This window comes from Tachysurus vachellii, chromosome 16, assembly GCF_030014155.1.
Source record: "Tachysurus vachellii isolate PV-2020 chromosome 16, HZAU_Pvac_v1, whole genome shotgun sequence".
NCBI lineage: Eukaryota > Metazoa > Chordata > Actinopteri > Siluriformes > Bagridae > Tachysurus > Tachysurus vachellii.
In genome coordinates, this window is record NC_083475.1 from 10458120 (window position 1) to 10473257 (window position 15138).

The following is a 15138-nucleotide window of genomic DNA, read 5'->3' on the forward strand; positions in this document are numbered from 1 at the left end:
ATATGTATTTAGCTGAATGCAGCTCAACAGAACAGAGACTAGATCCCAGTATAGACAGATTCGCTTAGAAAGGGGAGAATTTCCAGATGTTCACAGATTTTTTTTTAATTGTTTTTTTTTATCTACCCTGTCATGTGTCAATAACAAAATGACAACCTTCATCATCTCGCTTTATCACAAGGGTTGTGGTAGATCAGAGCAATTCTAGCTGCCAAGCAAGAAAATTTACTCTGGGATAGATAATATGATTCAAGGCTCCTCTTCTCGCTTCCAATTCAAACCATATGTCAGTTGAATTCAAAGCACTGGTCAAAAGTGTGAAACACCCCTAGCGATCAAAACAACTTTGAATTGTTTCATTTACAGCTGTAAGCTAATTATTAAAAGGTAGCTTTTGTCTGCATTCAGTTTGTTGTTTATTTGGAACTTTGCCATTTAATTTTATAGATGCATAACCTTAGTGTAGGTTTTAAGAAATGTATTAAAACGCGTGTATGAACCCTTTGGCTTTCCATGTTATCCCCATCCCCTGTTCACTTGCTTATTTCAGGCTACGCATCCAGTACAGCTCAACACAATTGAACATAATGAAACAATCTTGTGTTGTTTCACATTGTAAAATTGACCTGACACTGTAGCTGTAAACAGTTGTTATGCACTGCAGGGATTTGCATTAAGTTTATAAATACTTGACAGAAATTAAATGCAGAGAGGTAAAACCATACTGGCATATTGCTGATAAGTAAAAATGAAGGTGTGGATGGGGTTAATGTTTAAGGGTCCACACGCTGTTCTGTGGTTGGCCACAGTGCTGAGCATCCTCCTTCACCTCCTACTACAGCTCCTCCTCTTCCTCCTGATACTCTGATACTGATCCTCCGCATCAGCACAGGCATCCGCATCCGTACTCAGCCTGAACACAAAACTCACAGAGAGAGAGAGAGAGAGAGAGAGAGAGAGAGAGAGAGAGAGAGAGAGAGAGAGAGAGGGGGCACGGGCTATTTTTCACGTATCTCTCCGATCCTCTCCAAAAACATCCATTTCAGACACTAACGGTTAGCGATGGAGAGTTTGCTGGACAACCCCATGAAAGCTGTGCTTTATCTCAAAGAGCTTACGACCATCGTACAAAACCAACAGAGCCTCATACAGACCCAGCGGCAGAGAATCGACGATCTCGAGAGAAAGGTGCAGGACCTGATTGGAGAAAACCGGCGCCTGAGGGATCCGCATCCGCATCAGCATCACCAGCATCAGCAGCCGCAGCATCAGCATCCACCTCCTCCTCCACCGAGGAGCAGCAGCCCAGCGCCACCATCCGGGCCGCATCCTCTACCGGCCGGAGCTCCGGGCCAGGCTTCGCAACATCACCCTCCTCCGCCGGTGCATCATCACCACCACCCTCATCATCATCCCTCTCCGCCGCGACAGCTGCAGCTTGTTCCCGCTGCCCCACCATCCAGCGCCGGTTCTCCTCCTGAGGAGCGGGAGGAGCGCGCAAGGAGCCCGAGGTGCAGGTCTCTGGTGCCGCAGCCGCCTGTGAGCCTCTGCCGCTCGGCCGGACTCGCCAGAAAAGCCGAGTAAGTCAGTCACAGTTTCACCCACCCGTCATTACAATTCCTCCCACGCAAGCCTTTTCTAACCTTAAGCCCCGCGTTTATTTCCCTGTTTATGACTGATGCTCATATAAAGCTGTTTTTTATGCACCTTTACTGCTGAATAAGATCTGCAGCATTCATTTGTGCTTTCCCTTTTTCTTAGTGATTATTTGAATTCACAGGGGAAAGAAAATGTTGATTCAGCATTCTGAGCATTAAAACCACGCATATGGATCTTGCTGTATGAACCAGTCATGAGTGCTTTTTAATTACTCCTGTAATCACAATGTGATTCCAGCACACAGTTTGTCAGAGGACCTGTTTCTAGGAGTCAAAAGCATATTTGCCAACATTTTCTCTAACATCAAGCAATGATATTATTATTATTATTATTATTATTATTATTATTATTATTATTATTATAGGCGTTGAGATAAATATATACAGTTTAATCCACCAAGGTTAAATAAGCAAATTTAGAATAGTTTAACATACAGTATGCCTAGTGAATGCAGTGGGCGGAACTAAATTTACTGCACGTATATTGCACACAAAGTTGGTTAATTTACTAAGAATTTGATAAGCCCAGGCTAGATGCTGTGTATTAAAGCTCTTTAATGAGTTTTATCTGTAAACATTTTATCAAACAGTAACTTCTCAGCTTTCTGAATTATCACTTGTCGTTGATCACAGGCGTTAATCCCTGTCCTTCACGCTTGTCCTTTGACCTTCAGTGATGCTACCTTTATATCACCCTGGAAACTGTTCTGGATTTATGTGCTCTATACAGTAATTGTAGAATTGCTTTAGAATTTTACAACTTTACATTTGATTTGCAGCCTAATTTAGGTGTTTTAATGAAATCAGGCAGATATGAAGTGTGTGGGGGGGTGGGGGGTTGGGTTATTGTAAAGTGAATAGCAGGACTGATTTTATTTTCTTTTTAAAAAAATAAGGCTCTGAAAGAACAATATATATATATATATATATATATATATATATATATATATATATATATATATATATATATATATATATATATATATATAGTTCTTTTTATTATAAATATAATATATATCCAGTTTTCACCTAGACAATTCTGAGCCAGATCAAAAAAACATTCCTGCGGGAAAAATACAAGACTTTTTTTTTCATTGTTGCAGTGAAAAGCAGAATCTCCATTGTGCTGCTCGCATGTTGTTTATTTATCTTCTTTTTTCTTTTGTTAATGCTGAATTTGTGCCAAAGTTGAGAAATTGTTGTTTACTATTAAAAGCAGTAAATGCCAGTGAAATTAGGATTCTTAAAATCTCAAAACAATTATAGGTGGAGAAATATAAAATAAAATACATGAAGGGATTTATAATAAACAAATTTCATACTTTGCTGTGTCAAAAGTGAATGTTTTACATTTACATTTTCAGCATTTAGCAGACGTAATTCCTTATTGGATTCCATTTCACTTGCATCAGTGTGTTGCAGTAGTATCATACTGAAATGCTAATCACTGTCCAATCACTGTCCTGAGCCGTACACAGTGACATTCACTGCAATCAGATTGAATTTTATTGTCTCACTGATATATGATTCAGATCACTGTTATAATTGCCTGAGCTAAACTGGCTAAAATGAATGCATAACATTTTCATCAAACTACATATTTATCTGCACAGTGAAAATAAATGTCTAAAAATCAAGTCAACTTATGTAACAAAAAACATAATGCTTTCATTTTCTAGGTCACTAATATAAACTTTGAGGGTGTTTATTTTGGCTAGGAGTCCACTAGCTGAAATGATAATCCATACTATAAATTGGTTACCATGGTTAGACCATTTTGTACTTTGCTTCAAGAACATCTAATATTCTCTACCAATTCTGAGAACTTCTGAAGACTCTTCACTATTTTTGCTATTAGAGGGCAGTACTTTTGCTCGGAGTAAAATTGTGTGGTTGGGAAATTTGTGGGGACTCACCTCGATCTACCAGTAGAAGCCATTAAGTCAAGAAGCAGATATAAATATACTTGTATATTTGTAACCACACCATCTAGTGTCACCCATATGAGGATGGGTTCCCCTTGAGTCTGGTTCCTCTCAAGGTTTCTTCCTTTACCAATCTAAGGGAGTTTTTCCTTGCCACTGTTGCCTGAGCCCTCAGACTTGCTCATTGGGGACAAATACACATACACACATACATACATACATACACACTGTGAACTGTATATATCTTGAATTTTTATTATATTAATTCTTTATACTTCTCCTTATGTTTATCTTTTGTTTTATGTTTATGTTCTGTAAAGCGCTATACAAATAAACTTGAATAGATGTACAAAAATAGGCCTATTAAACATGCATTTCACATCTTATACACAATATGATAAAAACTAAATAAAAAAAAAATTCTTAACAAAGAACATACCCTCATCAAATAGAATCAATAGACTTATTTTTATGAATATGCCTTGTGTTTATGCCATGTATCAGATATACAGTATATGATGCAGTATGTACACACACACACATACACACACACACACACATACACACAGACACACACACACACACACGCACACACAAGATTGTGCCAACATCTCTATTTTAATTGCTTACCAGTGAAATCAGCAGTCCTGCTCAGTTGTAAAATCTTTTCCCATATACTGTACTCATTTTGTCATGACTTAGATTGTGCAATGTAACAGCATTCAGGTGCTTTCAGTTATAAAAACAGTGCCAGATGTTGTGGTCACGCATTACATATTCACTGACACATGGTACACATCTTCAGAATGAGAGGGTAAAAAGTACCTATGTTAACTACCTATGTACATATTTATACATACTGTGTACATAGGACTGTGGTGGATCTGGACCCTATCACATTAACACTAGGCATGATTACACCCTGGATGGCATGCCAGTCTATTGCAGAGCACCATCTATACAGACAATTTTTCTTTTGACAATTTAGGGGCAATTTAGCATATACAGTCCATCTACAAGCATGTTGTGGAGGAAACCAGAGAACCCAGCAGCATGGAGACGGAAATAGATATTATGCCTAGAATTCAGAACAGTTGACATTCAGGACCATGGTAGGGTTCTCATGGGATGACTTCTAATTAGCATTTAGACTAAACTTATGCACCATCTCCTGTGACCTGTTTAACATCTTGATTCTACAAGATCCCTGAAATCGCTATAGCTTTTACTGCAATTTCAGGATTTAAGGAGAAATATTTCCTTTAGCAAATACATACATGTGATGCTATATGATTTAGAATGCAGGTTATATATTTTTGACTTAATCAATCATGCACATTTGTTAGGGTTTTTAGGGCAGGGAAGCTACTTCATCTGTTTGGGGGACAGTTATATTAAATTGAAGTCACTCTTCTCATGATATCATAAGTAATGCAGAAGCTGTGATCAGACAAAAAAAAGCTGCTTATGAAGTAAAATACTTTAAAAAAAAAAACGCTATTATATAATGCCATCTTTCTAAGCAAAAATATAGGTCTGAATGAGGAATTAATGTAAAGTCAACTATAAATTATGACATTATAAAATAAGAGTACCTGAATGTCTGTGAGGAGGCATGATAAGAGGTTGTAAATTAATCTGAGAATTCTAGTTTTCCTTTTAGGCCAGAAAAGCATGAGTATGCATGTTTCAACCGCTCACTTAGAAAGCACACAGATGTTTCGTTCTCTACTCGCAGCACCAGCGTTAATTACTAGATGTACCTAGCTTACTTATATTGAGATACACAGACACACACACACACACTCACACACACACAGATGAAATTTTGGACAGAGGTGAGAAGAAGTCAAATGATAGCGTGGGTCAGCTTTGTGGTGTGTTTCAGAACGGAGTAAAATAATCTGACATATGTTAATTACTTTGCCACTTATTACAGTATTTATTATAAGGTCATCATTGGCAAGATTACTAGACTGTGGTAGTTTTGACTGGAATAGCTTGGAATGTGAATTGCTTTCTTTTTATCTGTATCTGTGTTCATTTAAGCTACCTTGGTCTTGGTGATTAGTTTAGATCACTTGGTTTGGCCTTTCTCCATCTACACCAGGAGTGAAATATATGCTATTTAAGTGTTATTAGTGACATTATCTCTATATCTCACATACACACTCACACACTTCCTAAAGTTCACAAATCCGGAGGGATGTGACAAACTCAAGACACCTGTAATTCCCCAACAATTAAATATCGTATATATCCTTAATATAACTAAATGGACCAGTACTGCTTACTATTTAAGTTTCTTATTTGATTTTTACCAGTTACAAAACACATATTAAGCAATGCTTGCAGTGAGGTCATGACATTGATTTTATCTAACAAAACCTTGGGAATGTTGGTTCTTTCAGTGAATACATTTGAAAAAAATACATACTGTAATACAATTTTGGCAAATTAATTATATTATAAGAAATGTAGGTATTTTGTAGTATTTCCTGTTTCTCTATTTCTATCTTCTGTAGTCTGTTCTGCCCATGAAGGGATTATCAGACTGTTTGCCATGCGAATGCTAGACACGTCTGTGTGGTTATAACAGGGCGACTGGCTTCAGCTTGCATGCTGCAGAAATTCAAATCATGAATATCCCATTTTGTGCAGAGTGGTTTTAGATTGCTTCATTTCTCTTCTACTTTTTTCTACAGCATCTGTGAATCCCTTGCACATCATTAGCCAAGGATATTGCATAGAGTCACATATCAGCTCACTGCTGCGTGTATGCATGTGTATGTGTATGTGTGTTTTGGGATATGAATTATTTTTTCATGCTGTGTATAAAGGTGACTGTACAAAGGTGACTTACAAATTCTGGCAGCAAGCCTTGTTGCTCTGTATAGACAGCAGGAGGGATGAAGAGTGAGAGAAATTGGATAGAGAGAGATTGAGGGATGAGCAAGAGTAATGAATCCTTAGAGCCACCGTGAGTGTACAAATGAATGTACGTGACACTCAACACAATGGTTTAATGAGAGAAAGAGGGTGAGATTAAAGGAACAGAGGCTGGATTTGGAGTGGCTTGACATTTGGCATGACTCTGCTTTGATAACAATTTATACTACAGTTTATCTCTTTATTACCTTGGGGGATATTGCAGCGCCACATTTAAAATTTTTGAAAATATGTGCCATTTAAATTCATAAGGGTAGCTGGGCGAGCTTGTCCTTGGTGTGCTGAGCTGTCTCCAACAATTAAATTGCAGCCTGCCTAATTATGTCAGATGAAAAAAGTGCATCTTTAAAATCAGATTATTCCATCCAATCATTTACTGTTCCCAAGTGGCAAGATGGCAGGTGGCAACAAGACAAGAAGGTCACCCCAGTTTTATCCTGGAACGACAGACTCCATACATTCCATGTTCATGGTGGCAACAATCCAAGAAGGTCACCTCAGTTTTATCCTGAATCGACAGACTCCATACATTCATAAATCAGCCAAGAATGTTCAGTCTTTCCAGGGAATCCTGAATCTGCCACACGGTCACTCTCAGGAATGTGCCTATTACAGCTCTAGCAGAAGTTTTCAACTTGCTCTTCCTGATTGCCAAGCTTCTTACATTGTCACAGAGTGTGAGACCAGAAATTCTGTAGAGGAGTCTCACTGTACTCATGACCTAATTAATTTGGTTACATACCCACTCATGATCATAGGGAGGAAGATTTACCAGTTAATAGATAGATAGATAGATAGATAGATAGATAGATAGATAGATAGATAGATAGATAGATAGATAGATAGATAGATAGCCTCCGTACGATACAGTGATGGAGTTGGTCAGGATACTCTCGATGATGCAGCGGTAGAAACTTGTTAAAATCCCTGGGGACAGATGAGCATTCTTAAGACTCCTCAAGAAGTACAGGCATTGTTGTGCCTTTCTAACCAAAGCTGAAGTGTTCTGGTGCCAGGACAGATCCTCAGAGATGTAACCTCCAAAGAACTTAAATCTGGAGACCTGCTCTACCTCAGTTCCATTGATGTAGACTGGGGAATGTCTCCTGCTGTTAGATTTCCGAAAGTCCACGATGAGCTCTTTAGTCTTCGTGGCGTTGAGGGTGAGGTTGTTGATAGCAGACCATGCTTTCAGGCTTCGAATCTCTTCCCTGTAGGCCGATTCGTTGTTGTTGCTGATCTGGCCAACCTCGGTGCTGTCATCTGTATACTTGATAAAGATGTTGTTGATATGCATAGAATAGGTCTGGACGATATGGCCGAAAACTGTATCACGATATCAGTGTTTCATATCGGTCGATATCGATAATTATTGAACTTTTTTATAGCCCATTTAAAATAAGGACCAGGAGAAAAATATATTACATTTAAACATTTTTATTTTAAACTTAACCTTCCTCTTATCATAATCCCTTCAATTATTAAGTCAGAAATGTCAACAACCAGGAAAACTCAAATAATTAAAATGTAAACATAAGTCTAAAGTCACAATGAACACTTAACAATTATCGCTTAACATTTAAGGTGCAAAATGAAAGAAAATGTAAGAAATGCTTAATAAAATGTAATAAAATAGTGCAAAGTGTTAAATATAAACAGAGAAACCTAAGAATTTAGTGGAAGTTTAGTGCTAGGAAGTTCACTAGCTGTTCACCTTCTGGTGAATAAAGTGTTTTAAAATATGTGCAGTGTTTTTTAAACATAAATAAAACTGAGGTAGACCGAGATACATCTGTAATATAAAAAACAAACCTGATATAGTAGAGTAACATTGTTTGAAATATAAAACCTGCAGAAATATGAAAAAGTAACTCAAGTTATTCTTTAATCATACTTGAAGTTGAACTATTCAAGTATATTTTCATAGACTTAATTAGGGCTGTAGCTATCGAATATTTTAGTTATCGAGTATTCTACCAAAGATTTCATCGATTAATCGAGTAATCTGATAAACTGTATTTTTGCTTAATTAAAGAGCAATATTAAATATACAAGAGAAAATAAGACGGGTCTCTTAAAATTTTTTTTTTAGAAAAATTAACTTTTATTTTTTAAATGCGTAGTAGGCAATGCATACAACAATATTTTCTATCCAAAATAAACATTTAGATATTACTCATTGTTTCTCTGTCTGTACTTGTACTGTGAACAATGACAAAGTTGACTGAGAAGAATTAAGTACATTTAAGTGTCATACATTCGGGGTTTTAAATGAACCCTTTTCTGAGATGCAAAAACAAAAAAATAAAATATAATAGTATCAAAACTAAGGCATACATTAAAATAAATAGTAATAATAATACAAAAATACTGCCTTTAAGTCATGCAACTTTCAGAACTAAAAGATTCTAAATCTACATTTCAGGCATAACAAACCTTTACTGTCTAATTTGTAATGCTTTGTGGTATTTAAGAGGCAAAAAACATGAACAGGAACTTGGACCTAGATTCATGCATGGTTTCACACCGAGTGCTTTAAGCATATATATATATTAATCAGAATATAAAAGTCTCTCTCTCTCTCAACATGTGTGCTTTAAAAGTCTTTAAAGGAGCATATGACTGCAACGAAAAAAGGTAACAATATGCTCAGAACTGAGGCTTGCCCTGCGCTTTGAAGCAATGTTTCCTGCTGCTGGAAACAGATGCTCTGATTGTGTCCCAAACCTTGGACATTTTCTGTTGTTTTCTCCTGTTTGTTTCTTCTCTTTGCTCATTGACTTTGCTCATTGACATGTTATTGCGCCCTTCCATTTTGCAGCCCGCACTAACACGCGCCCTCAAATCAAAAGACCGCTAACTCCTCGTGTCTCCTTCTGCTTTTACGTAAGCGCGTTGTCATACACACACGCGCACGCACACACATGCGCACACACACACACAATAATTGCACAAGAACGTGACGTGAGCTTTAAAATGAATTAAAAGAGGCTTTGAATCAGATGAATTTTCCTCAAACAATTTTTGTTACTCCCCAAGTTGCTAGGTTACCAGAGAGTGAGTGCCTTTGTTAATGCAACCAAACTTGCTTCACAACCTCTGTTTTCTTCCGACGAAGAATAAAAAATATCGAACGTCTTATCGAGCACATTTTTTATCGCTATCGAACACGTGTCTATCACGATGCATATCGTTATCATTTTATCGCCCAGCCCTATCATAGAAGCACAGTCATGGGTGAACAGGGAGTAGAGTAGTGGGCTCAGAACACAGTCCTGTGGGATGCCAGGGTTTAGAATGAAGGTTGAGGATACCTGTTTGCCCATCCTAACAGACTGAGGTCTGTTGGTGAGAAAGTCCAGAATCCATCTGCAAGTGGAGGTGCAGATACCCACTGAGCTTAGTGATCAGTACAGTGGGGAGGACTGTATTGAATGCAGAGCTAAAGTGAATGAACAGCGCATGCTCTGAGAACACGTCCCAGTATGCCGTCCGGACCAGCTGCCTTGAGTGCATCCACTCTGCTAGACGCTGAATAAACATACGTTTTTTGAGAGTGAAAGTGAACTGTGATCAGTAGAAGAGTCAGCGGTTTAGAATAATTTGTCCCATGCCTAGATCGTAACGGTAGGAAGGCACTGCTGGTTGGTTGAGATCGAGGTGTCGGTTTGTAGTCTTTGATGGTCTGGATGCCTTTCCACTTGCATCTGGGGAGTTGTGGAAGTGTTCTTCTATGTGGATTTTGTATGTATGTTTGGCTCTCCTGAAGACTCTTTTCAGGTTTGCCCTGGCTCTGTTGTAGTCCTCTGCGTTGCCATATTTAAATGCAGCATCTCTTGCTTTCAACAGGAGACGGACTTCAGAGTTTATCCACAGCTTCTGAACTCTGAACAAATAGATGCGTTTGTCTGAACACTCCTGCTTCACCAACAGGAGCAGGCACTCCCTCCTCATCTGAAGGAAGCATTACCTTGGAAAGACTTTTGTCTTCTGTGATACAGCACGGCAAAATTTGCTTCTTGCCTAGTGGAAGAGTTATATCAGGTGACATGGAGGAAAACCGCATGTGGTCCATGCAGACTGTTCAACTGTTTCCAAAAAGGCTCAGTGCTGGGTACTCCATCTATACTGTACCCACTCTCTTGCTGAGGTCATATTCTCACATGGGTTTTTATAACACGGCTATGCTGATGACACTCAATTCGCCTCCCCCTCCTACCTCCGTCACTTATATTTTTGCAAGGATCTCAGCATGTCCAGATGGCAGCTCAACAGAAACTTAATCCCAGCAAAACTGAGCTGTTCTACATCTGGGAGATGCTGTACAGAGCAATTATAAATAATTCCCTTTTATAACTGTGTACTGGTCAAAAAGTATTTTGTATTCAGGAAATATATAACAGTTTTAAAATGACCAACTGATCATTGATAACTTGATGAAGACTTGACTGCAAAATTGTTCAAGACAATTTCAGTGCTAAACCTGCCAGAATACCTGTAGTCCAAACTCATTGTAACAGAATAGTTTATATCAATTGCTGTCCAAAGCCATCTTCTTGGTTTTTAAGTTGTACCATCCACAGTTATCTTATATCTCTTTGCTGTCTCCTCAGCAGCAGTGAGTGGTTTTCAAGTGATGAGAACTACAACCAGAAGTGGGGTATCGGTATCAAGCAGATCCAGAGAGTAAAAGGCTTCAATGTTACTGGTATCAGTAATCTGGTAACAAGACTAGCATGTGTAGAGGGAAGGAGAGGCAGCAAAAGAAAGGGCAAGAGAGAGTAAAATAGTATATTAGGTATGCTTATTTTCACATAATGGTTAAGGAGAATGTATATTGTGTCCAGAGAGCAAGCAGGGGCTGCGACAAGTCTAGCTATAACTAAAAAGTGCGAGCCAGAAGGTAACACAAGCAATCCTTTTCACCTTTGACAATCCTGATTGAACAAGAGTGGGGGGTGACAGCATACAAACATCCAAGTTCATCAAATACTTCATGTCCATGAACCCTAGAGATCTGCTCATTTACCTAACAAAAAATATTCACAAAAGGTTTTACTAAACCAATGTTTTCAGCCTAGGCTTAAACAAAGAGAATGTGTCTGAGTCCCGAACACTAATTGGAAGGCTGTTCTAAAACTGCGGGGCTTTGTAAAAGACATCTCTGTCTCCTGCTGTAGCTTGCATCATTTGATCAAAGTATGTGTGGTGGATAATAAAAGACCTAAGTTTCACTCAGGTACTGTGGCACGAGATTATTCAGTGCTTTCTAGGCAAATCGTAAAATTTTATAATCAATGCAAAAATAGACCGCTTCACCACTGTACTAGCACCAACCATTAAAAAAAAAAACCAGAAGTTCAAAATATCTCCCTTTTTAGTACTCAGTAGCTCAGTGGTCTTCACTATTTTTTTCATGCGAGCAACACTGATAGGACAAAGTCAATAGGAGAGCCACTTTTACCGCAAAGTATGCCAAGTCACATTGCTTTGTTGCTGTTCATTTTGTGCACGGGATTGTTTGATAAGAAATCGATCCATTTTTAGTCCGTGTGTACAGTAAACACAAGTTGTTAACTAGCATGAAACACAAACTAGCTTCTGGCAGGCCGGCAAAAACTGGGTATTGCGCAGAACGCAATGAGTCAGTGACGAGTCAAATAATATATATAAATATATATTATTATTTGTAATAGAGCACATTCGTTTTTCTATGCTTCCCTGATTGTTTTTAATGTTATTTAAATGACAAATAAATTTTAACCACATGATCATATCATCGTATTATTTACTGCCTGTCACGAACACGGGATAAAACGGACCCAGATGCAGGATAGACAAATAAACGGGGTTTAATAACAGAAGTACACAAAACATGACACGAACTAGAGACAGGACAAGATAACAATAGGAATCAGGTGTGTAGAAACGGGGGGAGCAGACAAAGGCGGGGCAGACACGTGACGAGGAACATAAACAAAAGGCACGTGGCCATAGTCCGGGCTGAGTCCTGACAGAGCCATGCGAGCCGCATATTAAAGCTTGGCGAGCCGCAGGAGGCTCGCGAGCCGCGCAATGAGTAACACTGCAGTAGCTAAACAATGGTGCATATACTGTAGTATGAACTGTGTTATTATTTATTTATTTATGTTTTTATGTATTTGTTTATTTGTTTGTTTTTAATTAACAATTGTTAAGAATTTTTTATGAATGTTAAAAACTGTTTCCGTTCATATACTCTGCAATGTTATTCATTGTCTATTACTGAACACTTTCATTGTATCCTCAGTCCATTGGGATTTCAACAGTTAAAAAAATAATTAGGATCTAATCTGAGACCCAGCTGTCTAAAAACACAGAGGAGCGTATATGACCATTGTATAAGGATTATTCTATCCCAGTTTATTGGAATGTTTTCTTGAAAATATCAAATAATATCACATTTCTAAGACTATCTGCAAATTTACTTGAAGAATTCAGCAGGGAAATCCAGCGATCAAAGACAACAGAAAATATCCCGGCATTTTTTTATTTCCCCCTTCCCCTGTTATTGCCCCAATCTATTTATTTTCTAATGTTATTTATACAACATTAATGTTGAAGTGCCATGTTCTCCTTTCGCTTTCTGGCTAAAACACTCATTTGTATACACCAGCACAAACTCCTCAGGTAATTGTAAAAGGTCATACAAAAGCCCCAGGATGTTGCCCAGTATGGCTACAGAAATGACAGCCCTAACTAGCAGAGCCTTTGATTTTCTAAGCACAAGATTCACTAAGCTTATTGTGGCCACATTATGAAATACACTGGCATAGAGAATTAAATATGTTCATCAATGTTGGAAACATTTCTTGGTCTACTGAGCTGTGACTATGTGTACAAACGAGAGTACTTTTGCTCTTACAAGGTCAACTGTGTACTGTTTACTTCTTCTGTGCAATGAAATTTCTGCTTGTATTGTTTTACATCATTAAATGTGTTAGGGGAACAGACTGCAGAAAGGAGTCAATTTAGTCTATTTAGGAATTGCTAATAATTGAAACCATTAAACCAATTGCTTATATAAGCACTTTGTGTTATAGTGCTAATGGAAACGCATACACACAACTCAATATTTTGTGGTCTAATTTGATTAAGAGTGATTAAAAGAAAAACTCAACAAGCACATTAATACATCAAGTTTAATTGTGGTGAACAATGCAAATAAGCTTAGGTTAGTGAACTAGAGAAGCTCGGAGAGTTGTTAAATTAGACAGTTTCACGTTGGTTTAGTAGTCGCATTGAAGTATCTTTTAAAATCATATTTTGAAATCTTGACTTCAAAATTTGTTTTCTGTGTGCTCTTCAGTATAGGTCAATCTGTCATTCTCTATACGTTCACCATTATTTCTTTCTGTTTCTGTCTCCCCCCTCTGTAAATGTGCTGTGTAGAGGAAGATCAGATCTTCTTGTGACAACACTAACCTTTCAAGGATGCTTACAGTAGTTTGTTGATATGGAAGGAATGAGTGTGTGTGTTACTTTGTGTCTGTATGCTTGTGTGTTATGGTAGAGAAGTATTTCTGTGGGGACATCTCTGCTCAATTTACTGCAATTTTCACCAAATAAAAATCCATTCTGTTGACTTGGTCTAGTGATTTTAATGCATTCTTATTACATTTACCTCAGCATACATGCACCTACAATGTACAGTATGTGCTGAGTGATTCAAGGGGAAGGACAAAAAAAGTTGAGGAACTTCAGTGACTTATAATGGTTCAGAGGGGCATTGAGAAGGCCTAAACAAAACAAAAATCTATAGCAGCAAATCTGATGGCTTCTAGTTTTTTAAACAAGAAGCAGCACAGCTTTTGACAAAGGCATTTGTTCGAAAAAGGAAGAATTTTCACTGGTTTTCTTTTTCAGTCCAATTGACCCTCAGAAGTCAAAATATTAAGAATGCATGGAGAGAGAAGCATGTGTTAACTGTTCTCTCTTCAAGTTTAAAACAGACATACAGTATCTCATCTGTTCATAGTCTTTGGCTCTAGTCAAAAAGGTGAAATAAAACAAAATATAACCCATTTCGAATTGGATCAATAATTAAGCATTAAAGTTAATGAATGCCAGATGACTCTCTTTATCATACTTAGGCATATTTATAAACATTATTTAAATTATAAGATCTGGGCTGTCTTATTATCTGGGCTGTCAGTGTCAGTGCCTATGTGAGGCATCTAAGGCATCAATCTCCAACTGTCACTTCTGACAAGATCCCCGCTTCCTGTTTATCTGTTCAATGAGGTCATGGATTGATGGAATGGACGTTCTGGACAAGTCAAACAAACATGGTCACATTTTCTTTAATCAGTCTTCAGTTGTATTTATTTTGCATGTGTTAATAATAGAAAAAAATGTGAGAATGCTACACTCATGCCATTATGTCACTGGTGTAGTTAATTTCTTCGGGTAAACAGTCACAAAACGTCTTTGATAAAGACTGCACAGTAAAAAATTAATCAGTCTTTGTTGAATTTGCATATGCACCAGTGTTTTACTGTTACCGTGGTACCCGTTTAACACTACAGTGATGGAAATACATGTACATATTTAAACACAAACATTAT

The 15138-nt window shown here is 37.7% G+C and overlaps 1 protein-coding gene across 1 annotated transcript in view; it reads left to right on the top strand.

The window, feature by feature from the left end:
- Nucleotides 1–956: 956 nt before the first annotated feature.
- The window catches only part of LOC132858759 (IQ motif and SEC7 domain-containing protein 3-like), a 45117-nt gene continuing 30935 nt past the window's right edge, over nucleotides 957–15138 (top strand). The window contains exon 1 of the mRNA XM_060889219.1: nucleotides 957–1580. Within this exon, the coding sequence (XP_060745202.1) occupies nucleotides 1063–1580 (518 nt within the window). The 5' untranslated portion in view covers nucleotides 957–1062. The remainder of the gene's footprint in view (nucleotides 1581–15138) is intronic.